Here is a 25,045-nt window from a genome sequence, read left to right as displayed (position 1 = left end):
TAGCCAGCTTTCTATCCACCTTATAGTCCATTCATCCAGCCCATACTTCTTTAACTTGCTGGCAAGAATACTGTGGGAGACCGTGTCAAAAGCTTTGCTAAAGTCAAGGAACAACACGTCCACTGCTTTCCCTTCATTCACAGAGCCAGTTATCTCGTCATAGAAGGCAATTAGATTAGTCAGGCATGACTTGCCCTTGGTGAATCCATGCTGACTGTTCCTGATCACTTTCCCCTCGTGTAAGTGCTTCGGAATTGATTCCTTGAGGACCTGCTCCATGATTTTTCCAGGGACTGAGGTGAGGCTGACTGGCCTCTAGTTCCCAGGATCCTCCTTCTTCCCTTTTTTAAAGATGGGCACTACATTAGCCTTTTTCCAGTCGTCCGGGACTTCCCCCGATCGCCATGAGTTTTCAAAGATAATGGCCAAGGGCTCTTCAATCACATCTGCCAACTCCTTTAGCACTCTCAGATGCTGCGCATCCGGCCTCATGGACTTGTGCATGTCCAGCTTTTCTAAATAGTCCTGAACCACTTCAGAGGGCTGGTCACCTCCTCCCCATGATGTGCTGCCCAGTGCAGTAGTCTGGGAGCTGACCTTGTTTGTGAAGACAGAGGCAAAAAAAGCATTGAGTACATTAGCTTTTTCCACATCCTCTGTCACTAGGTTGCCTCCCTCATTCAGTAAGGGGCCCACACTTTCCTTGACTTTATTCTTATTGCTAACATACCTGAAGAAACCCTTCTTGTTACTCTTAACATCTCTCGCTAGCTGCAACTCCAGGTGTGATTTAGCCTTCCTGATTTCATTCCTACATGCCCGAGCAATATTTATATACTCATCCCTGGTCATTTGTCCAATCTTCCACTTCTTGTAAGCCTCTTTTTTGTGTTTAAGATCAGCAAGGATTTCACTGTTAAGCCAAGCTGGTCGCCTGCCATATTTACTATTCTTTCTACACATCGGGATGGTTTGTCCCTGTAACCTCAATAAGGATTCTTTAAAATACAGCCAGCTCTCCTGGACTCCTTTCCCCCTCATGTCATTCTGCCCATCAGTTCCCTGAGGGAGTCAAAGTCTGCTTTTCTGAAGTCCAGGGTCCGTATTCTGCTGCTCTCCTTTCTTCCCTGTGTCAGGATCCTGAACTCGACCCTCTCATGCTCACTGCCTTCCAGGTTCCCATCCACTTTTGCTTCCCTTACTAATTCTTCCCGGTTTGTGAGCAGCAGGACAAGAAGAGCTCTGCCCCTAGTTGGTTCCTCCAGCACTTGCACCAGGAAATTGTCCCCTACACTTTCCAAAAATGTCCTGGATTGTCTGTGCACTGCTGTATTGCACTCCCAGCAGATATCAGGGTGATTGAAGTCCCCCATGAGAACCAGGGCCTGTGATCTAGTAACTTCTGTGAGTTGCTGGAAGAAAGCCTCGTCCACCTCATCCCCCTGGTCCGGTGGTCTATTGCAGACTCCCACCACGACATCACCCTTGTTGCTCACACTTCTAAACTTAATCCAGAGACTCTCAGGTTTTTCTGCAGCTTCATACCAGAGCTCTGAGCAGTCCTACTGCTCCCTTACATACAGTGCTACTCCACCACCTTTTCTGCCCTGCCTGTCCTTCCTGAACAGTTTATATCCATCCATGACAGTACTCCAGCCATGTGAGTTATCCCACCAAGTCTCTGTTATTCCAATCACATCATAATTCCTTGACTGTGCCAGGACTTCCAGTTCTCCCTGGTTGTTTCCCAGGCTTCTTGCATTTGTGTATAGGCACTTGAGATAACTCGCTGATCCTCCCTCTTTCTCAGTATGAGGAAGGAGCCCTCCCCTCTCACGCGCTCCTGCTCGTGCTTCCTCCCGGTATTCCACTTCCCAACTTACCTCAGGGCTTTGGTCTCCTTCCCCCGGTGAATCTAGTTTAAAGCCCTCCTCACTAGGTTAGCCAGCCTGCTTGCGAAGATGCTATTCCCTCTCTTCGTTAGGTGGAGCCTGTCTCTGCCTAGCACTCCTCCTTCTTGGAACACCATCCCATGGTCAAAGAATCCAAAGCCTTCTCTCCGACACCACCTGCGTAGCCATTTGTTGACTTCCACGATTCGACGGTCTCTACCCAGGCCTTTTCCTTCCACGGGGAGGATGGACGAGAACACCACTTGCGCCTCAAACTCCTTTATCCTTCTTCCCAGAGCCACGTAGTCTGCAGTGATCTGCTCAAGGTCGTTCTTGGCAGTATCATTGGTGCCCACGTGGAGAAGCAGGAAGGGGTAGTGATCCGAGGGCTTGATGAGTCTCGGCAGTCTCTCCATCACATCGTGAATCTTAGCTCCTGGCAAGCAGCAGACTTCTCGGTTTTCCCGTTCGGGGCGGCAGATAGATGACTCCGTCTCCCTGAGGAGAGAGTCCCCGACCACCACCACCCGCCTCCTTCTCTTGGGAGTGGTGGTCGTGGAACCCCCAACCCTAGGACAGTGCATCTCATGCCTTCCAATCGGCGGAGTCTCCCTCTGTTCCCTTCCCTCAGATGTATCATCTAGTCCACTCTCCGCATTAGTACCTATCTTTCTTACGCAGTGGGATAATTTGCTCTTGTGCCCTTAATAATGTCTCTTTGAAAAACTGCCAACTCTCTTGAACTGTTTTTCCCTGTAGACTTGCTTCCCACGGGATCTTACCTGCCAGCTTTGTGAGTTTGTTAAAGTCTGCATTCTTGAAATCCATTATCTTTATTGTGCTGTTTTCCCTCCCACCATTCTTTAGAACCATGAACTCTACTATTTCCTGATCACTTTCACGTAAGCTGCCGTCCACTTTCAAATTCTCAACCAGTTCCTCCCTATCTGTCAAAATCAAATCTAGAATAGCTATCTCCTAGCAACTTTCACCACCTTCTGAAATAAAAAAATTGTTTCCAATACATTCCAAGAACTTGTTGGCTAATCTATGCCCTACTATATTATTTTCCCAACAGATATCTGGGTAGGTGAAGTCCCCTATCACCACCAAGTCCTGTGCTTTGGATGATTTTGTTATTAGAAATTATTAGAAATGAGATGGACACATTGGTAATCTCTTTGAGTCATAAATTCAAATCTTTCTGGGGCTGGAATTGGCCAAAAGTTATTACCATGTGACACACATTTGGTGGCCTAAATAAAATGAGATGGTGGTGGAACCTAGGTAGCTAATCAAGTATCTCTAGACATTTCATTAACTGGCAATCTCATGATGAGAGTCAGGACTGAACGGACAATAGAGACGGACCTCTAGATTAATTCCTACTTCTGTCCGCTTTTGGTCAAGTTTGAAGCACATTAGTGGGATGGTTTGAAGAAGCTAGAAGCTAAGAGTACTGTTATGGAGGCGTGGGTGGGAGGCAAGAGGGGGAGGGGAATGTTCCTATACTGGGGATAAAGAAAATAATTCAGCATGATGGCATGCCATGCCAGTATGTCCACATAAATCCTTATGAACTTGTCAACTCAATCCGTTCTCCCATCTATGCTTTACTGAATATGCGTGTGAACTTGTTTTTTTAAAATAAAACAAATCAATTGTAACATTTTGCCTTAAACTAGCAATAGCATTTAGACCATGCTGTGGTCACATGATCTGTCTCAATGCAGAGCATAAATGCTTCCAGAAGAGATAGCAGTATGTTGAGGGAGCAAGAATCAGTGTAAAGAAATACTCAAGTGAATAGGAAGATTCTCCATTGAGAGGGAATTTTGTCTAGTGGTTCAAACAGGAGACTGGGAACCGGACTCCTGGATTCTATTTACAGCTCTGCCACTGTTCAAAATGTGACCTTGAACATATTTCAACCGCTTGGTGTCTTAGTTCTCCCATCTGCAAAAATGGATGCCACCTGCCACACAGGGTGTAACTATTTGTAAAGCACTTTGATATTCTTGAGGCACTGTGTCATTGTAAAATATTATTAGAATTTATTGATTAGAATCACAGGTGCTTCCTCAAGGGTTATGTTCACCCTCGAAACCAAGAAATTCAATTGACCAGCCACAGTTGTAGCCTAATAGATTTTGATTACTGCTGCAAGTGGACCTTAAAGAAGACTAATTTGTTTACACTAATAATAAAGAAATCCACTTTGAACCAATGTGTGCAACAACCACCACAGCTGAATGCCACTCACTGCGATCATTCTTCTTACTAACATGCCGTAATTTGACAGGATGAAAACAATGTGCCATTGCTGTTGGTAATGTTTCCTCAGGAAAGTCACAAGTGATCCTGGCAGTGACTCAGCTTAGCGTGCGAGATAATCAGTCCAGGCAACGGGTAATTATCTCAAGCAAGTCATTATCCAGCAAGCAGCTGTGCACTCAGATTTCTGAATGAGACTTTAACTAGATTTTCAGCAATCAGCCCTTTGTCAGAAACTTTTATGCCCTGCCATATATGACAAATTATGCTGCTATGATACATGGTAGTAAATGCATATGCCTTAAAGGCCAATTTCAGTCTGGCTTGTACTGTATAGCCCAGGAGTTGTAAAGATCAAACAGCAAGAAACACTTTTCACTGGGCATAAACTGTGAAACACGTTTGAAACTGCATTTCCAAAGTCATTGTTGGTAGTGGCCACCTTGCTGAAAAGATCTATAATTTTTGATGTTGACAGCATGGGAACAGGATGTAAGAAGTTGTCAAGCTGTTTTCAGCCTGATTTAATACTAATTTAAACAACTGTAGCATGAACGTTAATGCAGAATATTTGACAACAATTTAGTTTTTTGTTCATGACTGTTCTGGCAGTATTAAAAAGGGAGTCATTAACAAAATCTTCCATTTGACTATAGAATAATGGCTAAAAAGTACTTATGAGGCCCTATTCATAGTTAAGTGCAATATTTTTAATGGGCTACTACAATGTTTTTAGCTTAATCATTGTAGAATTACATCACTAATTTGAGAGGGACATGATGGGTTAGGATGGCAGAAAACCCTTCCCCTACGATGGAGGTCTTTGCTTCAAACATCTCAAGGTGAACTATGCAAAGGGAGTGGATGGTTCTTAATAGTTCTTAAACCAGTTCCTAGTGAATGTGTGTCTACATCATAAAACTACCACCATGACTAGCCCCTTTGCGTACATCTTCACAGCAACTAGACACCCTTGTCTGGCCTGCGTCAGCCAACTAGGGCTCGTGGGGCTTGGGCTGTGGGGCTGTTTCACTCCTGTGCAGACTTCTGGGCTCAAGCCAGAGCTCGAGCTCTGGGCCCCTCCCACCTCGCAGGGTCCTGTGTCTAGTTACTGTGTAGACATACCCTTTGTGGCAAGCCTCAATAAAGGTACTAAGGATTGACAAATTATAGAAATTGAATGAGAAATCACAATCCAGTCCATCTCTTCAACCTCAAATGGACCTTAAGCAAATTCACACAGCTTCAGAGGAGGCAGACATATATCGTATCATCTTGCTAAGAATCCAAAACAAATTTGGAAGGTTAACAGCTTTAATGGCCCTGATCCAAAGCCTACACTCTGATATGATCAAATAGAATTATCAGCTCTTGATAAGGTCATCTGCTTGGGCAGACTGATTTGGGTTTCTTATCCATTCTAGAGACTAACCAATTTATTCCGAAAGCTTATGCTCAAATAAATTGATTAGTCTCTAAGGTGCCACAAGTACTCCTTTTCTTTTTGCGAATACAGACTAACACGGCCATTACTCTGAAACTTATCCATTCTAATTCTCACAAGCAAGTTACTGATGTGAAAGAGAAAGAGAAAAAGCAAGATACTCAAGGAATGCCCACAACAATAATCTGCATTTTTTCCTATACAACTCAAATGGACTTGACTGGTGATGCTGTTTCAAGCCATCTAGTCTTGAACTTAAATCACTCTGCCTTGTATTACATCTTTTTATTTCAGTTTTAATACAGTTTTTCTGCCCCTGAAGCAAGCAGACCAGGCTTGAAATGTGATTTTCCACTACCGACTGAAAGTCAAGTCTCAAAGGATTTCACTGCTCACAACCAACCATGTCTATTTCCTCTTTCATTTGGAACCTGTGAAAGTGAGGAACTATTAGTACCGGAGACAGCCATGGGATGAGAAAGTATCATGCAAAACTTCCACCAGTGCAGATACACCTCACTGTTGAACTATACCACACTCTGGCCAACCCAGATCTGCTAATGCTTTTCATGGATTCCAAGTTTCCAAGGCCAGAAGGGACCCTTGGGATCATCTAGTCTGACCTGCATAATACAAGCTATAGAACTTCTCCAGAATCATTCCTAGAGCAGATCTTTGGGAACAAAATCCAATCCTGATTTTAAAATTGTCTGTGTTGGAGAACCCACCACAACACTTGGTAAATTGTTCCAATGGTTCATTACTCTTAATTTTAAAAAATTACTTATTTCCAGTCTGAATTTGTCTAGCTTCAATTTTCAGCCATTGGATCATATGATACCTTTCTCTCCTAGATTGAAGAGCCCGTTACTAAATATATGATCCCCATGTAGGTACTTACAGACTATAATAAAGTCACCCCTTAGCCTTCTCTATGTTAAACTGAATAGATTCAGCTCCTTGAGTGTAACACTATCAGGCAGACATCCAAGGATCACATTAGCCCTTTTGGCCACAGCATTGAAGTAGGAGCTCATGTTCAAATGATTATCCACCATGACTCCCAAATCTTTTTCTGAGTAGCTGCTTCCCTGGATAAAGTCTCATATCCTGTAAGTCTGGTCGATGTTCTTTGTTCTTCTATGTATACATTTACATTTAGCCATATTAAAACCCATATTGTTTGCTTGTACCCAGCTTCCCAAGCGAGCCAGATCGCTCTGCATCTGCTTCCTAGTTCTGATCTATAAAAACTCCTACTAGTCTAATGGAAGGTTCTTCACACAACTCTGTTTATGTTTCATGATCCTGCCTTGCAGCTTGCCAGCTATTGCAGTCCTGATCTGTAACATTTCTGCTATTCCAAAGCTAGGATGAGATTCACCAAAGTTATCTTCAGCTCACGTAAGGATCTGAACTCAGAAGTCCAGAGGTAAAAAGCTACTCCAAAGGTGCCCCTGCTCCCCGTCATTTTCCATATGCTCATTTAACAATCACGGCTGCTCTTTGGCTGGAACAATGGTATTTTGTGACATTATATATGAGGGACATGTTATTGATAATACATTAGGTCCCCTGGTCTTGCAAATGGAGGCTGGCAGGTGACTGTAAAAGATTCACATTGCAGGGAAGAGAAATCCATGTTAAAAACCTAGGAGTTTGGAGATGTTGTGCTGCCCCAAAATATTCTACTGTGAGGAGGAGAGTTTCCAAAGCAGCTAAGGCAATGTTTCTGAATCTTTTTGAACCAGGGACCGGCTTGCTGCCTTCCTAAACTGTGTCAGGGAGATCTCAGGGACCCACCAGGAGGCTGCCTGCTCCCTTTCTAAACTGTGTCAGGGAAATCTAGGGGACTGGCAAGGAGGCTGCCGTGGACTAGCGCTGGTCCACAGACCGGTGGTTGAGAAACACTGATCTAAGGGACTTGCACGCCTAAATCCCTCTAGGCACTTTTGAAAATCGTTCCCCTGACTCTAGCTTTCATTTGTTTGTGATAGTTTAAATATATTCTAAACTTGTTGGAGATGCAGCAACTCAAATCCATTGTACTTGGATCAATTGACTGGTGGTATTTGTCTTGAAGATCATTAGTATGAATAACAAAACATGAAATATAGACTGCTAGAGACTGTTTTCACAATTAATCTTTTCTAAACTAAAATATAAATTGCAAATACATGACAGTGACACAGATTATGTAAGCACTTGGACAGCACTTTTGATCTTCAAAGAACATTTCAAATGTTAGTCAATCCTCAAAATACCCCTGCCATGTGCAGGGGTGCTGGAACAATTTGTATAGTGGGGGTGCTGAGAGCCATCAAACCAAACTGTATACCTTGTATATAATGGAAACCGCTTCAGGTCAGGGGGTGCGGCAGCGTCCGCTGCATCCGTAGTTCCAGCACCTATGGTCATGTGGACAAGTAATAATATGTCCATTTTATAGATGGGATAAGTGAGGCGGAGAAGTTAAATTACTTGAAAACGGCCATGAGAGGAGTCAATATCAGAGCCAGGGTTAGAACTCAGTTCTGGCCTCCCAGTCCTGTGTACTAGACATCACACCAGACCTCTCAAAGGGCCTCCGTAGTATTTCATTATCACCCAACGAAGGAGAAGAAATAGGTTTACTACAGTCCCTACTAGTCCTTATGAGACTGATAAAGAACTGTTCCAGTGAAGCATTTGTCCCATTTAAATATTGTAACCTTTAAGGCAAATTTCTTAACAACAAAATATTGTTTAGTCAGCTTGAAATGTTCTAAGATTTGCAAGCATCCCCAGTTTCCAAATGTCAGACACAAGATAATACTGTATTAAAAAAAAAACCAAAACCCCTTGTAGCAAATGTTTTAAGAAAATACTTCATGATGGATTTACTGTTGTTTATTGGATGATTACATCATCTGGACTCCTTGTGAAAGTGCCACGCTATGGCCCAGGAAGAAGAATAAGCCCTACCACCAGATTAGTGCACTATAATGGGTGAGATGCAATTAACTGCAGGGTTGCTGGTGTGATTTACCCTCCTGTACAGGCAAAACATAGGTGTAACTTGATGGGTGGGTGTTGGAGACAGTAGGAAAAATGCAAGGGGAGCAACACAGGAGTGAAAGCTGGTTTCAGAACAAAGGGGAGGTAAGGAAGTCATTCAAATCAGAGCCAGGTGTGTCAAGTAACAGTCCCTGCGAAGGAGAGAGCTAAGGACGAGGAGGGAGAGATTGTGTCATGTTTGGTTGCCTCCTCCCTCCACGCACCAATGCAAAAGTTAGGGAGTACAAAACAGTAAATAGGTAAAAGCCACCAAATTAAGGGGACTTAATATCGGAGGGCATGAGTAGTTTGCAAAACATCTCTCTAAAAAACAAACTGCACACTGCTTCTGCTGCCAATACAGCCACAGGCATGGGACAACAGAAAAACGCTGGCGAATCGCTCAGCTTGGTTACCTGCAGAAGAGGCCGTTGCACTCCTAGCATCTTCATGGTGTCCGCATTGGCCAATATCTTCAGGGGGTCAGATGCCTTGGTGACACCTTCTATCTCTTTGTTGATCTCTGCTAGGACTTGATTAAGGAAGATGTTCTTGATGTACATGGTGAGGAACTCCCGGAGCGGACATTGTTTGGTTGGGACAAGGCCCAGCGCATGCTCAATCTCCTGAATAAATCTAAAATATAAAAAGGGAAATCATACTTAGTCACACAATACAATTACCATGAGCTACACACTGTAACGTCCCAAGCATACAGCTAGTGGGAGAACATAGGGTCAACCATGGGAGCTGGCGGGGAAGAGCTGTAAGATTCAGAGGCAATGGAGTTCTAACAGAGTGCACTGGACACAGGCAGGTCTCCTGAGTTTATCCCCCTGCTATGCCCTTGACTGTACCCAATTTGAAATACCTTAAAGGATCCTGATCCTCAGAAAGGGCTGAGAATCCACTTAAAATGGAGGCACCCAAAATCATTAGTCACTTTTGAAAATTCTGACCTGCATGTGAACTTGGGCAAATAATTTATTTTACCTACCCATGACTCAGTTTCCCTTTCTGTAAAATGGGGATAATGATGTTCCACTTTATTTCTAACAATAACAATCCCTCACTCTTAAATGGTGCTTTTCATCAGCAGATCTCAAAGCACTTTACAAAGGAGTTTAGTATCATTGTTCCCATTTTATAGACAGGGAAAGTGAGAAACAGAGAGGTGACATGACATGCCATGCCCAAAGTCACCCAGCCAGGCTGAGAACCAGGTATAGAACCCAGATCTCCTATGTTCCAGTTCAGAGCTCTATCCACTTGGGCACAGTGCCCCACCTAATGCACTGATTGATCCCTGGAAGCAAAATGCTGTATATGTGCTATGTATTATTATTTTATTCCAGGAGAAGTGATTGGATCACATTCACTTATATGCATGCAGAAGGCATGCTACCTTTTTCCAAATATCCCCGCCGCCCTTAATGTCCCACCCTCCTAAAAAATTTCAGCATCTCCTTCATCAACACATCTGTATTTCACTGAAATAATTTGCTTGGCCACGTCAGCCGCTTCTTCCAGGAACCACCTCCTCTCACATCAATAAAGTGACACCCTCAAGGCAAAGATGGTTTATTGGATTTACATCCAAAATGACTGAAGTGAAAGTCATTTTTTTCTTTATTTCTTGAAGTGATGAGGACAATAACAACAGAAGTCACAATTAACTGATTTATCAATCTCTAGTACTTGTATGGCTCCCACTACGGCAGTATCTGAGCACCTTGCAGGCTTTAATGTATTTACGCTCACCACCCCCTGGTGATGCAGGGCAGTGCTACTAACTCTGTTTTGCGGGGGGGGACGGACGAAATGATTGGCCAAAGGTCACACAGGAAACCTTTGGTGGAGCCGGGATTTGAACCTAAGTCTCCCAAGTCAGTCCCTTAACCACTGGGCCATCCCTCCTCTGCATGGGAAGGATTTTTTGAACAGAGGCATTTCTGACATTTCCAGCATTTATCAGTGACTTCTTAGCAGTTACTATGCCCCCAAACAGATCAATATGATTTTCTTAATTGTCCATATTTTCTACTTCCACATGTAGTTCTCTAGGTGAGGTAACTTCTCTTAGCAGGATTGATGGAGTGTCCCCTGTCAATTTCAGCAGCATGATTTCTATCAGATTTAAACCATTTGTTCCCTAATGCTTACACTCTGCTGATTTCATCAGTCTAAAACGACACATACGGGGTGAGGCACCATCTGCATGGGGACCCATTCACTCTGATAACTTCGAAAATTCACTCAACTGTCAGAGCTGCAGTGCGACTTCCTCCAACAAAAAGCACAAGGAAAGAAACACAAAGGAAGGCAACTCCCTTGTTTGCACAGATTGATAAAGCGAATAAAGTTATCCACCAGAGAAACTGCAGAGTCATGCAGCGAGAGAGAGGCAGAAGAGGCCTATCTCTGAAATAACACACCCAATGTCACCAACTTCTGTGGACCGACATTTACGGATGTCTTCAAGCGGATGCTTGTCAAGATTAAACTGTGACCTACTGTGTCTTTATATTTGTTCCCATATCTATTTGCAATGTTCATATCACTCTTTATATGGATACCCTTCTTTATACAGGGCTTCTTACAGAGCATTTCTGATCTGGAAAGTAATTTTAGAAATAAGAATTAACCTTCCCAATGCCCCTAGTTGTATCCCTGTTTTACAGATAAGGAAAGCAAGGCAGAGTGCCTTGTTCCACAAATGCATATGCGCATGCTAAGCTTTAAGCAGATGAATACTGCCATGGAGGTCAAAGGGACTACTCACATGTTTACAATTTGAGCATGTGCGTAACTGTCTGTAGGATTGGGGTGTAAATGACTTGCTGAAGGCCACAGGAAGAGTTGGTATCAGACCCGGGATTAGATGCAGAATTCTTGGCTCTCAGCCTTGTGCATTAATTTCTATCCCAAAACTCTCCTAAGGACTCCCACTTCAACCACCATAGACCTTGTCTACACGAGGAAACTACACCAGGTTAGGTAACCATGTGTTCTAATATTATGTGATTTCTTGGCACAGATAGGGCGAGAGTGGCTCATTATCATTCACTAAGGACCAGAAGCATGTCCACGGTGCTTTAAGGGATTTGTATTTTACTTGACAGGAACTGTAAAGTAATCACAGTGCATGTGAATGCTGACAGGCAGAGATGATTTAGGGAGTGTGAAACTTAACGACTGCTCAGCAAAGCTTCCAAGAACAATGGTCTAAAACTAAGGAAAGAAAGTTCAAGCTAAATATTAGAGAAAAGTTATTAAGTGCCAAAGCAAATACTCAGTGGAATGGATGACTGAGGGATATGGTCGAGGAACCATCACTGCAAATATTCAAGGACAGTAGGATTAAATGATATTAAACTGAAATTTTCACTGGTTCAAAAGACTCCATTAAAGTAAGTGGGGATTTTGCATGAGAAAAGACTGAGTAAAAACTTAATAAGGATGTCTGAATACATCTCAAAGGGAACAGCTAAGCAGTGTGGGTGGATGCTATAAGTGATTTTCCCCTGCCCTCACTATTTATGATCTCACTAAAAAACTGATCTCATGGAAAATATATGACACACAAAACCCCCTATATTAAAAGAACATTATTAAGGTTGCTAAGTCAGGCACTCAAAAGGGAGGAAATGTCAGAATTAAGGTTATTTGTACAACCTTAGTTTGGCCCCTCCTTCAGTGAACGGGATGGCCCCCCTCTGGGAATGAATCAAGGTCGTGTACTCAACAGCAGGGTTGGAACCTCAAGCTCTGCCACTGGAGTTAATGGAATAACAGATAGCAGTAGTTGGTTGTCATCCTCTATGTGGATCAGCACTAGCGAGGGATGGGGCACTTTTCCAGTGCATTTCACAGATAGTTGCTAACAGCAGAAGAATGATGAGACTCAGGATCCTTGGGTTCCCTTCCAGGCTCTAGAGGGGCATGTGATCTAATGGGTACAGCCTTGTCTGCCCACTGCCCCCCAAATGTGATCCCTGCTACCCCATTACCACCAATCTGTCCTTGTGACCCAGTCTGGTCACTTTCACACCATGGCTTGTCCCAGGCCCATTCTCCTTACCTAATCCAGCCCCAATCTCAGACTCCTTGCCCAACAAATCCTCGGTCTCATTCTTCTGGACTCCCTGACCCAGTCCCAGTCTCCACCCATATCTAGTCCCAATCTCCTTGCCCCACCTACTCTCTGTTCCTGCCAGCTCCCCAGCCGCTTCTCCTCAGTCTCCATGCCCAGCCAATCCCTTTTCCTCCTCACCCACGTCCTTAATTGATCTGTCTATCTCACAGCAATAGGGTGGCCAGGTGACCAGTTTCTGACAGAAAAGTCTGGTAGAAAAGGGCACCTGACCAGACATCCAAAGTCTGGTTACTGCGGGCGGGGAGGTGCCGGGTCACCACCCCCACCAGCTCCTACTCAGCCGGGGCTGCCTCCTACCTGCATTGGGCGGCTGCAGCTCCCAGCCCTGGCTCTGCAGGCTAGTCCCTCCTGCCCTAGGTAGAGGGGAGGGGGGAAGAGTGGAAACACAGCGAGAGAGGGGAGGAGGGAAGAAGAGCGACGGGGCCAGGGCCTTGGGGGAAAGAGGAGGGGCAGGGGTTGGCAACCCTACCCAGCAACCTGGCCACCAGTCACCCCTCCGCCCACTTTCCCTGTCCCCCCGTGCCATTCTTCCTTCTGACCCTTCTCCATTTGACTTAGGCAGCTTCTTCCCCCACAGACCTTGGCCCAGCAGGGGTATGTCCCATTGAGAGCTCAGGAAAGAGAGTCTTCCCGCTCTCAGTTCAGATGGCTGGACCTGAACAGCTTGAAACAGCCAAGAGCTGCAATTTCAGGGAAAGTCCTATTCAGCTCCCAGCCTGACCGATAATATTTTATAGACAGACAGGCATGTATATACACTATTATTTATTTCAGTTTAAGACAATACCTATCTGAACTCTAGGCACTTTCTGATCTTTACAACAGACATGAGACATTTGACTGAGTGACCATCATAATTAAATAAATATCTTCACAAGAATGCCTTCCAAAAATCCTCGTCACTCAACTTACCCCCTCAGTCATCCCACCCAGAGAAGAGGACAAGAAATGTCATTTTGAGTGAAAAACTCACCAAATATAAAATGGTTTAAAAATTAAATCACTGAAAACTTCTGACTCTGGATTAAAACCCTCAAATGAGGCACAGTCGAGTGTGTGATGCACACATGACTGTGTGCCAATGGGCCTCTGGAATCAGATGCATAAATCCAAATAAAAAAACCCATAAGAAATCATCTTGATGGTGAAAATGGCTCAATGATAGATCATTTCAACAGTCACTATTTTCGTTTTATTCTCCGAAGAGTGAGATTTTAGATACACTTTGCTGCCAAACAGGACCATAAAGAAGGGATGAAGCCTCAGAGGAAGAGGTTTGATTCAAATGGTCTGCTTAGATTGTTTTACTAGAAAAAGAACCCTTCAGATGCAATTTACAAGGGATTCAAGAAACACTATCAACAGCCTCATTTAAAACCATCTCTCACTGGCACATGAAAATTGAAGAAAAACCCATAAAGGTTAACGCACTGTGGGGTGCATTCTCTTGATGGGTGAGAATAAGTCATATGGCGCATCAAGAACATTCCCCTAACACTTGGTAATTACACTTACTTAACATAACTGCATTCCTCCTTCTGTAAAATGCTCCAAAGCTTTCTCCAAATAAAAATGCAAACCAAGCCCACCATCAGATGCTGGACCATGGTCACTGCATATACTCCAGGTTAATTGTCCAAAATCCTAATGAAGCTAAGTGGGATTCAACTGATCAGATATACATTTTTGTGAAATGTCTGCATGGGATGGAGATCCTGAAAAGATGAGGAAAAAATGGAAATCTGCATCTCATATCCAATTCACAACCTGCACTTGCAGAGTAATATACAAATTTAACTTGTTTTATCTCTCTATGAAAGCATTTGAGGTGATTTGTGACTACAATTAAGTGTTCCCTGTAGACAGAAAAGCACTTTAGGTAAAATGAAGTGCCTTTTTACAAATGACAGTCGTTTGTATTTTTTAAAAAAGCACATCATTTCAGAATATTTAAGTCATTCTAACTCCCAACTTTGATGGCTGCCTTACCTATGCTGTATGTGTTTTAAAAAAAAGATTGATTCAGAAACTTATATCATTCTTCTCATTCTTAGGTGTTTATTCCTTTTGTTATTAAACCTCTAATAAAAAGAAATGTAATTAAAAATATAGAAAATGCCTCACTGAATTCCAGTAACACCAGCAACTTCAGTTAAGCCTACCCTGATTGAACTAATGAAGCTATTATCCGAAAGTGTCCCCAAAACGAACAACTGGGTTGGATTTTCAAAAGCACCTAAACCACTTAGGAGCATAAGTCCCATTGAAAGTCAATGGGATTTGTACTCCTAAGTTACCTAGGTGCTTTTGAAAAACCTGCCTATTATATACTAGCTAATCCCCACTCAACTACTCCAGAATCATTTCATGTTTATTTCACTGTAGACTATTTTGTATTATTATAATTAATAATGATGTACGGTAGTTCCCATGATGTGGTAGATGCTTTTCATACATTCAAGAAGGGACAGCATCAGCTAGGAGAAGATCACAATCTAAGGGTAGACAAATAGAACAATTGACAGTACATACACAAATCTGTTCAATTCACTGTATGCAACACAGCAGAAGAGGGGTGTTTAAAAAGCTTTTCATTGTGAATGGCTTTCCCAAAATCATTTTCCAGCCTTTAAGGTAATTTTAGATTGATTAGGAGGAGGAATTAATAAACTGTGAAGTGTATGAGGCTGTGAAATAGGCACCCCCAGGAAGTGGTGAAAGCTTCATACTATTCAGAACAAGACTGTACAATGCACTGGAAAACATTCCCTAGGGACCAATCTTACAACAGCATAGTGGATAGACTAGGTGAGCTGGTAGAATTTTTGCATCCCTGATTTTCTGTACTTTCATTTCTACTTCACAGGTTGACACTTAAACTGCTTCCCTGTCACCCTGTGTACGTATTTATCTAATAACAAAATAAAGTTTTGAAGTTTAACCCTAAAAACTGAAATAAGAGATGATTAAAACAAACTCGGTTATTCAGTCAATCCCCTTGCTGGTGCAGAATTGTTCCCTTCGTTACACGGTTGAATACTTTGTCTTGTCTACATTTTAATATCCCAAGTGGTGGGTGTTTTCAGCACTTCCCTTGATAAAATATTCCAAAGCTTGATAGATCTCACTATTGGGAAGTTTTCTGTGATATTAAGCCTAAATTTCCTTCTCTTCATTTCATCCTGTTATGCCCCTGTGCCACCTTACACAATTTTTTCTTCCTCCTGGGTGATCACACCCTTCAGATACTTAATACATTATAGAACCTACACAGAGAACATCCTGCCAGACATCCTCTCTCCTTTATAACTAGGGAGACTCAGATCAAATGTCCCTGTTGACTGCAGCTATGACAGTATGGCATGGGGAGAGAAGTGATTAAACAACATCCCATGAAACTGGTACTACGGAGCTGCTTATAATACACTCTGCTTACAATGAAATCATTGGCTTGCTTTTTTCCATCCCCCTAAATAGCTATTTCATGTACTAAATTGGTTGACAAAACAATCTGGTTGGAATAGAACTCAATTCTCAACACAATCCTCATTCCATTTCATCCTCCCATTCCTTTCTTTGCTCTTGAAGTGAAATCCCATTAAGGCTCTTGAAATGTCAAGTGGTTCTGATCATTACATATGTACGTTGTATAATAAATACAATAAATATAAAACATCCACCATTGTGGGTACACCAGAGATCATTTGTCATTGAAGACCCATCAGTTGAGTAGATACTAAAATGATGGAATGCACAGTATTTCCACAGAAAAACTAGACCATTGGGAATTATTTTGATTACAGTATTAGCAGTTACCATTGAATTGATAGATCTCTGAGGAAGGTGCTAATGATAAATACCTTAACCATATCGAAGATAAACCAGCTGTCTACATGAAAAGACTGTGTGAAGGGAATAGTACATAGGAAATGGAAGTCCAAGCTCCCATCTAGATGACAGAGCACAAGCCAACAGAAGGTGTAGGCACAACTCCTTACTGGAGATCCGTCCATGGCGGTCGTATTTAAAGCTTGTCAGCTTCCTCTGAGATAAATACTTAAGTTGACGTCAGTATCTGAAGGATTCCCTGGACTAACTATAGGATGTACCCAGGCAACGTGGCAAAATGTTGAGGTAACAGTTATTTAAGAAAACTGGCAAGCTTTAAGGGGAGACCACTAAATCTTAGGCATCTGCCATCCAAGTAACTAGGTGTCAATGTAATGTAAGTTAACTCTTCTGTGTTCTAAAGTAGTAGAGAGTGCAGAGACTTATCTTCAAATCCTGGCTGAGGTCACCAGCTTCTGCCCATATCCCAAAAGCAGTGCACATTTTGGCTGGGTGGCTAATCTCTGCTCAGTGCTGGGAAAACAGAGTTTGCCAGTCAAGACTAAAATACACCTGATAGAGAAGTAAGGGAGAGGCTTATATACAGCATTTGCCCCTGTAATACATTGCAGTACCAGTTGGAATTGAACTTATGTTCAGTGAAACATGATGGGGCCGAATTCTGTAGGGTATTTTAGGCAACAGATTACCGTAATGGTCCCTTCCAGCCTGAAAATCTATCAAATCAGAAGTCCCTACTCAGGAAAAACAGTCACTGACTTCAACAAGCTTTTTGGATGAGTAAAGACTTCAGGATTTGTCCCTATAGCAGTATAAGGGAGGAAGGATGATGGTCTTGTGACTAAGGCACTAGGATCCAGGCAGTTTGGATTCCATTACTTGTTCTATCGCAGACTCCCTGTGTGACTCTTGGGAAAGTTTTCTCTCTCTCTGCCCCCATTTCCCATCTATAAAATGGGGGTAATAAGACTTCCTATCTGCACAGGGGTACTGTGAGGATACATTTGTTAATGTTTGTGAGGTACTGAGATATTATGGTGATGGAGGCCACGTGAGTACAGAGAATAAAAGGTGTATTTTACAATTAATTTGTGCTGAATCAGCTATTGTTTAGTAACTAGCTAATTCCTGCAGATCACAAGTTTCTAGATTAGTTGAAATGCCTCTACGATAGAATACTGTTTCTTATATTGAATCAAAGTGGGGAGTATTGTTAGTGGTTAGAGCATAGGATGATTAGCCAGGGCTCCTTGGACCCAGGAACTCTGGATGTAAAAAGAATGAGCATTTACTGCCTAAGCTAAAGACCCCATGTTCCATAATTCAAAGGCTGTAGCCGATTCATAAGTGTCTATATGTGGACTAGTCACTAGAGGGGTACAGAAGTCACACTATGTAAGCATGGGTTATACTCTCAAAACCATAACATACCTATAAACCGTAACGCTACGCAGGTTTTGCTGGCTTCTCCCAGTTATTTCTACAGAGCCACAGGCATGAGCTTCACTTTACTGACACAAAAAAAGGTCTCCGCTCATAAGGACGTCATCCAACTCCCACTGAAGTCAATGAGAGTCTTTCCCATTGAGCCCTGAATTAGACATTGTAGATACATAGGAGAGGGGGAAATGATGTAGCAAAAGCATCTATTCCCCTCATTACCTGGCTAGCTCATTTTAACAGCAGTACTGCATTACAACAAAGTCCATTTCCAGTTTTAAGCCAGAGGGCCTAATTCTCATCTCTATGCAATCAAGCCAGTCCCATTTACTTTAATAGGAAGTAGGCATGTGCATCCAAGAGACGAAAGACCCTACTAAAAAGGAGGGCTATGCTATTGTAGACATTAGTTTTTGGTCCACCTGGTCTGGATCTCAGCAGTCTCCTAACACAGGAAATCTTCATTAACAAGCTTAGGCATCAGTGAAAATATCTTTTTGCTCTGATTCAGTTGAGTTCAGATTCATTGCTCCAAAGCCTCTCTCCCTCTCTTTTTATTTTAATCATGTTGGAGGTGGATCTCATTACAGAAGTAATGATTTCCACAACAAAGCCTGCACAGTGTAATTAACGTATTGCAAACATTAGCAAGATCCAGCCTGATAAAAAGTTTTGGGAAAGGTTATTTGACTACCACTCAGATCACATATTATCTATCCTCTAATATCTTGTGAGGGCACCAGCCAGCTTCAGGAAGCTGCTGCATATCTCCGAGTTGTTTGGCAGCTGCCAGAACTTAACTGATATTCAGAGGTGATTCTTCCTAAGGTGGTAAACTGAAGCAGTTTTCTGACCCTCCATAAGGAAGTCAGCTTTGTTTCAAAAGCAGCAAGACAGAAGAACTGAAAACCATTATTGTGTAAGGAAAGCTGTGAAAAGGATATAAATGTCACAGTCGGGGCAAAGCACTGGAAAATATATCATGGAGAATGTTGGCAGAGGAATGGATTTAAATGACCTAACAGACACTTCTTTTCTGTCTCTGATTTCTATTATTCAGATACTAGCAATGGAAATTTGGGAGAAACTCCAGGGTCATCTGTGCCAGATTCTGATCCCAGTTACAACCATGTAAAGCTACTGGTTTCACAGGAGTTCTTCCCTATTTCCACTGGTGTACCTGAGAGTGGAATATGGTCCTGTGAAGTTTATAGCATCCAAAGTCTAACTTTATTCCATTTCTATCGCTAGATACTATTACCATGTTACTTCTCCCTACACCTGGTGGAAGAATCAAAGCAATAATTGCCTGGTAAACATCCACCACCACAGAACTAACAGTTGACTTGCCAACACCAAACTGTTTCGCCATAAATCTGTAATAAACCAGGATAGCCAGCTTCTACTGGGTATAGCAATTCATTCTGGACTGGTACAATGTCTCTCATCCCTGTGTCCTTGCAGGACGAGGTGAGCTCCTCACACAGCTCCAGGAACAAAGCCATCCTCCTATGTAAATTCTGGGCCCATTCCTGGTCAGCAAAGGTCTACATGATAATGTAGTCCCACCATGTTGTGCTTGGGGACCTAGACCTCTGCCACCACTCAGTATAAGGGAATGTATCTGCTATCAGAACCTGCACCCACTGTCTCCACTCCTTAAGGAGAGCTTGCACAGACCCTTTAAGGAAGTATGCTGTATCTTTCTCATGGCACCAAGCCATCGCCAAATCATACACAGCTGCGTCTTGTGCCCCACTTCTTCCTCCTTTCCCCAAAATGAGACTTGCCCTTGTGTCACCATTCTGAGCTGGATCCATGCCTTTCCACGCTGGCAAAGAGTACAGTTACCCAGAACTGGTTAAATGTTGTGATTCGCCTGGTTCGTATCATTTCTGCCCCTGACCCCAGAAGGGCAGACAAATTCTCTCACACGATGCAAGAGCATTCACAGAGTGGCACAGTTAACTGTGGCAACTATAACCCATGGGATGTGTCTGCAGAAGTCTTAGTGCCAAATGAGTACAGGGCCAGTGTGATTGCAGGACATTGCAACCACCTCCGCATAACTCAGCTGCTATTTTGCAGTGTTGCCACTCTCCCTTCATGACCGGCTAACATGAGGGAAGTAACTCAGGGTTGGATCACTTCAGTTAATTCAGTAGTGCAGATGCACCCATCATGAGAAATGACTGTATTTCCAAGCTCTACAAAAGCAATTCACGATGACTTCACCACTAGTGCTGGGTTGTGTAGCCTGCTTTACATTTACTCTCCACCACGTAGGATTCACTGCCAGCTGGGCAACTTAACAACTTGCTGATGCTGGCACTCCTTTTTCCTCTCTTTCTGTGTCACACTGCCACTGTGATGCCTCTCTGGGTGACTATTCAGAAATGACTGATGATATTGCTCTAATTCACCGGTACTAGGCTTTTTGATTATTCATGATGACCAACATACAACGTACTTCTTTACTGGCAAAAACAAGCCAGGGACACCAGTGAATTGTGACACGGCTCCCAGCATCAAGTTTAAAATCATCCCAGCGGAGCATATTTTAAGAAATTTGCATTGGAAGGCAAAGCGTTAGTAACAGAACTGGGAAAGGAGGGGACTTCTCAATACTTCACAAACAAAGTTAACCCAGCATTCAGCATCTTCATTCTTTTCTGAACTCCTGCTAGGGTTTTTGATTTCAAAAGAGCTAACTTTAAAAGATTAAGGTAATTAGTTAGGGAAGTGGATTGGACTGAAGAATTTGTGGATCTAAAGGTGGAGGAGGCCTGGAATTACTTCAAGTCAAAGTTTCAGAAACTATCGGAAGCCTGTATCCCAAGAAAGGGGAAAAAATTCATAGGCAGGAGTTGTAGACCAAGCTGGATGATCAAGCATCTCAGAGAGGTGATTAAGAAAAAGCAGAAAGCCTACAAGGAGTGGAATATGGGAGGGATCAGCAAGGAAAGCTACCTTATTGTTAAAGGTCAGAATATGTAGGCATAAAGTGAGAAAGGCTAAAAGTCAAGTAGAGTTGGACCTTGCAAAAGGAATTAAAACCAATAGTAAAAGGTTCTATAGCCATATAAATAAGAAAAAAACAAAGAAAGAAGAAGTGGGACCACTAAACACTGAGGATGGAGTGGAGGTTAAGGATAATCTAGGCACGGCCCAATATCTAAACAAATACTTTGCCTCAGTGTTTAATAAGGCTAATGAGGGGCTTAGGGATAATGGTAGGATGACAAATGGGAATGAGGATATGGAGGTAGATATTACCACATCCAAGGTAGAAGCCAAACTTGAACAGCTTAATGGGACTAAATCGGGTGGCCCAGATAATCTTCATCCAAGAATATTAAAGGAACTGGTATACGAAATTGCAAGCCCATTAGCAAAAAATTTTAATGAATCTGTAAACTCAGGGGTTGTACCATATGTCTGGAGAATTGCTAACACAGTTCCTATTTTTAAGAAAGGAAAAAAAAAGTGATCCGGGTAACTACAGGCCTGTTAGTTTGACATCTGTAGTATGCAAGGTCTGGGAAAAAATTTTGAAGGAGAAAGTAGTTAAGGACATTGAGGTCAATGGTAATTGGGACAAAATACAACATGGTTTTACAAAAGGTAGATTGTGTCAAACCAACCTGATCTCCTTCTTTGAGAAGGTAACAGATTTTTTAGACAAAGGAAATGCAGTGGATCTAATTTACCTCGATTTCAGTAAGGCATTTGATACGGTCCACATGGGGAATTATTAGCTAAATTGGAAAAGACGGGGATCAATATGAAAATTGAAAGGTGGATAAGGAACTGGTTAAAGGGGAGACTACATGGGTCACAATGAAAGGTGAACTTTCAGGCTGGAAGGAGGTTACCAGTGGAGTTCCTCAGGGATTGGTTTTGGGACCAATCTTATTTAATCTTTTTATTACTGACCTTGGCACAAAAAGTGGGAGTGTGCTAATAAAGTTTGTGGATGACACAAAGCTGGGAGGTATTGTCAATACAGAGAAGGACAGGGATATCCTACAGGAGGATCTGGATGACCTTGTAAACTGGAGTAATAGTAATAGGATGAAATTTAATAGTGAGAAGTGCAAGATAATGCATTTAGGGATTAATAACAAGAATTTTAGTTATAAACTGGGGACGCATCACTTGGAAGTAACAGAGGAGGAGAAGGACCTCGGAGTATTGGATGACCACAGGATGACTATGCGCCACCAATGTGATATGGCTGTGAAAAAAAACGAATGTGGTCTTGGGATGCATCAGGTGAGGTATTTCCAGTAGAGATAAGGAGGTGTTAGTACCGTTATACAAGGCACTGGTGAGACCTCATCTGGAATACTGTGTGCAGTTCTGGTCTCCCATGTTTAAGAAGGATGAATTCAAACTGGAACAGGTACAGAGAAGGGCTACTAGGATGATCTGAGGAATGGAAAACCTGTCTTATGAAAGGAGACTCAAAGAGCTTGGCTTGTTTAGCCTAACCAAAAGAAGGCTGAGGGGAGATAGGATTGCTCTCTATAAATATATCAGAGGGATAAATACCAAGGAGGGAGAAGAATTATTTAAGCTCAGTACCAATGTGGACACAAGAACAAATGGATATAAACTGGCCATCAGGAAGTTTAGACTTGAAATTAGACAAAAGTTTCTAACCATCAGAGGAGTGAAGTTCTGGATCAGCCTTCCAAGGGAAGCAGTGGGGGCAAAAAACCTATCTGGCTTCAAGACTAAGCTTGATAAGTTTATGGAAGGTATGATATCATGGGATAGCATAATTTTGGCAATTAAATGATCTTTAACTATTAGCGGTAGATACGAACAATGGCCTGTGATGAGACGTTAGATGGGGTGGGATCTGAGTTACTACAGAGAATTCTTTCCTGGGTGTCTGGCTGGTGAGTCTTGCCCACATGCTCAGGGTTCAGCTGGTCACCATATTTGGGGTCGGGAAGGAATTTTCCTCCAGGGCAGATTGGCAGAGGCCCTGGGGATTTTTCGCCTTTCTCTGCAGCGTGGGGCACAGGTCACTTGCTGGAGGATTCTCTGCACCTCCAAGTCTTTAAACCACGATTTGAGGACTTCAATAGCTCAGACATAGATTAGAGGTTTGTTACAGGAGTGGGGGGGGGGGGGTGAGATTCTGTGGCCTGCGTTGTGTAGGAGGTCAGACTAGACTATCATAATGGTCCCTTCTGACCTTAAAGTCTATGAGTCATAAAAATAGTGAAGGGAGCTGGGCCTTTTGAGGCACTTATTTATTCATCACGTAGTACATCTCATCAGATAAATCTACACACACACACAGAGGCCTTTTCCCTTATAGCACTTCAGTGTGAAGAGAAAATTCTGGCTCTGCTACATTTAGCGCAGTATGAGACATGAAGCCAATGTACCACGCCGCTCCCCCCACATAAATGTTCCCTTCGATTCATCCTTCTAAGCACGTCATCCTTCCAAGTTACATAAATTGAGTTCCATGCAGTTTACTGGCCGGGAGAAAGGGGGTGGTTTGGCATCTTTCAGATCAGGCCTTAAAAGCCTTAATAGCTCAGGTCCTTTCTGAGCCTTGTGGACTTTGACTACACTGTGCCACGTTCTATAAGAATGGGGTCTTGCTCTTGGACATTTCTTCTTTTCCCACCACTGCGTAGTATGCTGTCTATTTATTAATCTCCACCCGGTGCTGGCTACATTGTGGTACACAGTATACACTTCATATTTAATATGCAGTGCAGTCTGGGAGCTTTTGGAATGAAAGTGCTGCATCAGTGTAAAAGATTTTTATATGGCGGCTTCTGTAACTGGTGCCATTTATATTATAAACCCCCCCCATACAACAAATTGTGCTGGATTCTGGGCACATAACATTTACTCCCAGAAATGTACCCTGATTCCCTGTATGCATTGTTCCTCCTTCTGGTCTCTTTAATAAGCAGGTGAAAGGTTCCCTGGAATATTAGCTAGCACATACAGCTGGGTACCAGGAGACTTGCTAATCAAACCCTACAGCTACCAACAACTCCCTGGGAGATCTGGAAGGAGTCACTTCTTCTAGCTGAGCTTCAGTTTCCCCTTCAGTAAAATGGCATTCATATTTACTTCCTTTGCAGTGCTGTTGTGAGCCTTAAGTGATGTTTGTAAAGTGCTGAGAGCCCCTGAGAGGGAAGGCACTGTAGAAAAGCAGAGTATAATTAGTATTATTACTCGTGTCAAGGTAAAAAGAGTTTTCTGAAAAATGCCCAGCACTCTGCTTCTCTGGTTTTGTTTCAGCAAGCACAATGCTTGGCTAATGGGGAGAGCAGAGAGCTATAATGCAGGGCAAGATAATATGAACACTCAGAGAAATACATTCAGCCTTTAACCCGATGCCTCACTTTGATTATCTGTATGTTTTTTATGATCATGGAGTTGCTATTGAAAGACATTTTGTTTTTATGCACTTTGAGGATCCAGAGAACTGAAGCAAGGTGCAGAGCAAGCACACCCAGGGCAAGCTTCTCCCTGCACTAGATATCAATGCTGCACCGCATCACACCCCACTGCAACTCGTATTCCAATCTAAGCCTCCACCTCTCTCTGCCAAGGCACCACGAACCCTGACCTGCAGCACTCCGAACTAGTCCAATCCTAGCCTGCACTTCAACATAATAAGAACATAAGAATGGCCAGACTGGGTCAGACCAAAGGTCCATCCAGCCCAGTATCCTGTCTGCCGACAGTGGCCAATGCCAGGTGCCCCGGAGGGAGGAAACCTAACAGGTAATGATCAAGTGACTTCTCTCCTGCCATCCATCTCCACCCTCTGACAAACAGAGGACACCATTCCTTACCCATCCTGGCTAATAGCCATTAATGGACTTAACCTCCATGAATTTATCTAGTTCTCTTTTAAAACCTGTTATAGTTCTAGCCTTCACAACCTCCTCAGGCAAGGAGTTCCAC

The 25,045-nt window shown here is 42.9% G+C and overlaps 1 protein-coding gene across 3 annotated transcripts in view; it reads right to left on the bottom strand.

The window, feature by feature from the left end:
• Window positions 1–25,045, bottom strand: part of EXOC4 (exocyst complex component 4) — a 578,416-nt gene that overhangs the window by 148,660 nt on the left and 404,711 nt on the right. For 2 of the 3 annotated variants that reach the window (XM_007055935.4, XM_043520885.1), the window contains exon 11: window positions 9,063–9,282. In XM_007055935.4, the coding sequence (XP_007055997.1) occupies window positions 9,063–9,282 (220 nt within the window). Of the gene's footprint in view, window positions 1–7,955; window positions 8,019–9,062; window positions 9,283–25,045 lie in introns of those variants that run through there. The other variant, XM_043520887.1, reaches the window with a different exon arrangement.

Source organism: Chelonia mydas, chromosome 1 (assembly GCF_015237465.2).
Source record: "Chelonia mydas isolate rCheMyd1 chromosome 1, rCheMyd1.pri.v2, whole genome shotgun sequence".
Lineage (NCBI taxonomy): Eukaryota > Metazoa > Chordata > Testudines > Cheloniidae > Chelonia > Chelonia mydas.
This window is presented reverse-complemented; position numbering and strand designations above follow the sequence as displayed.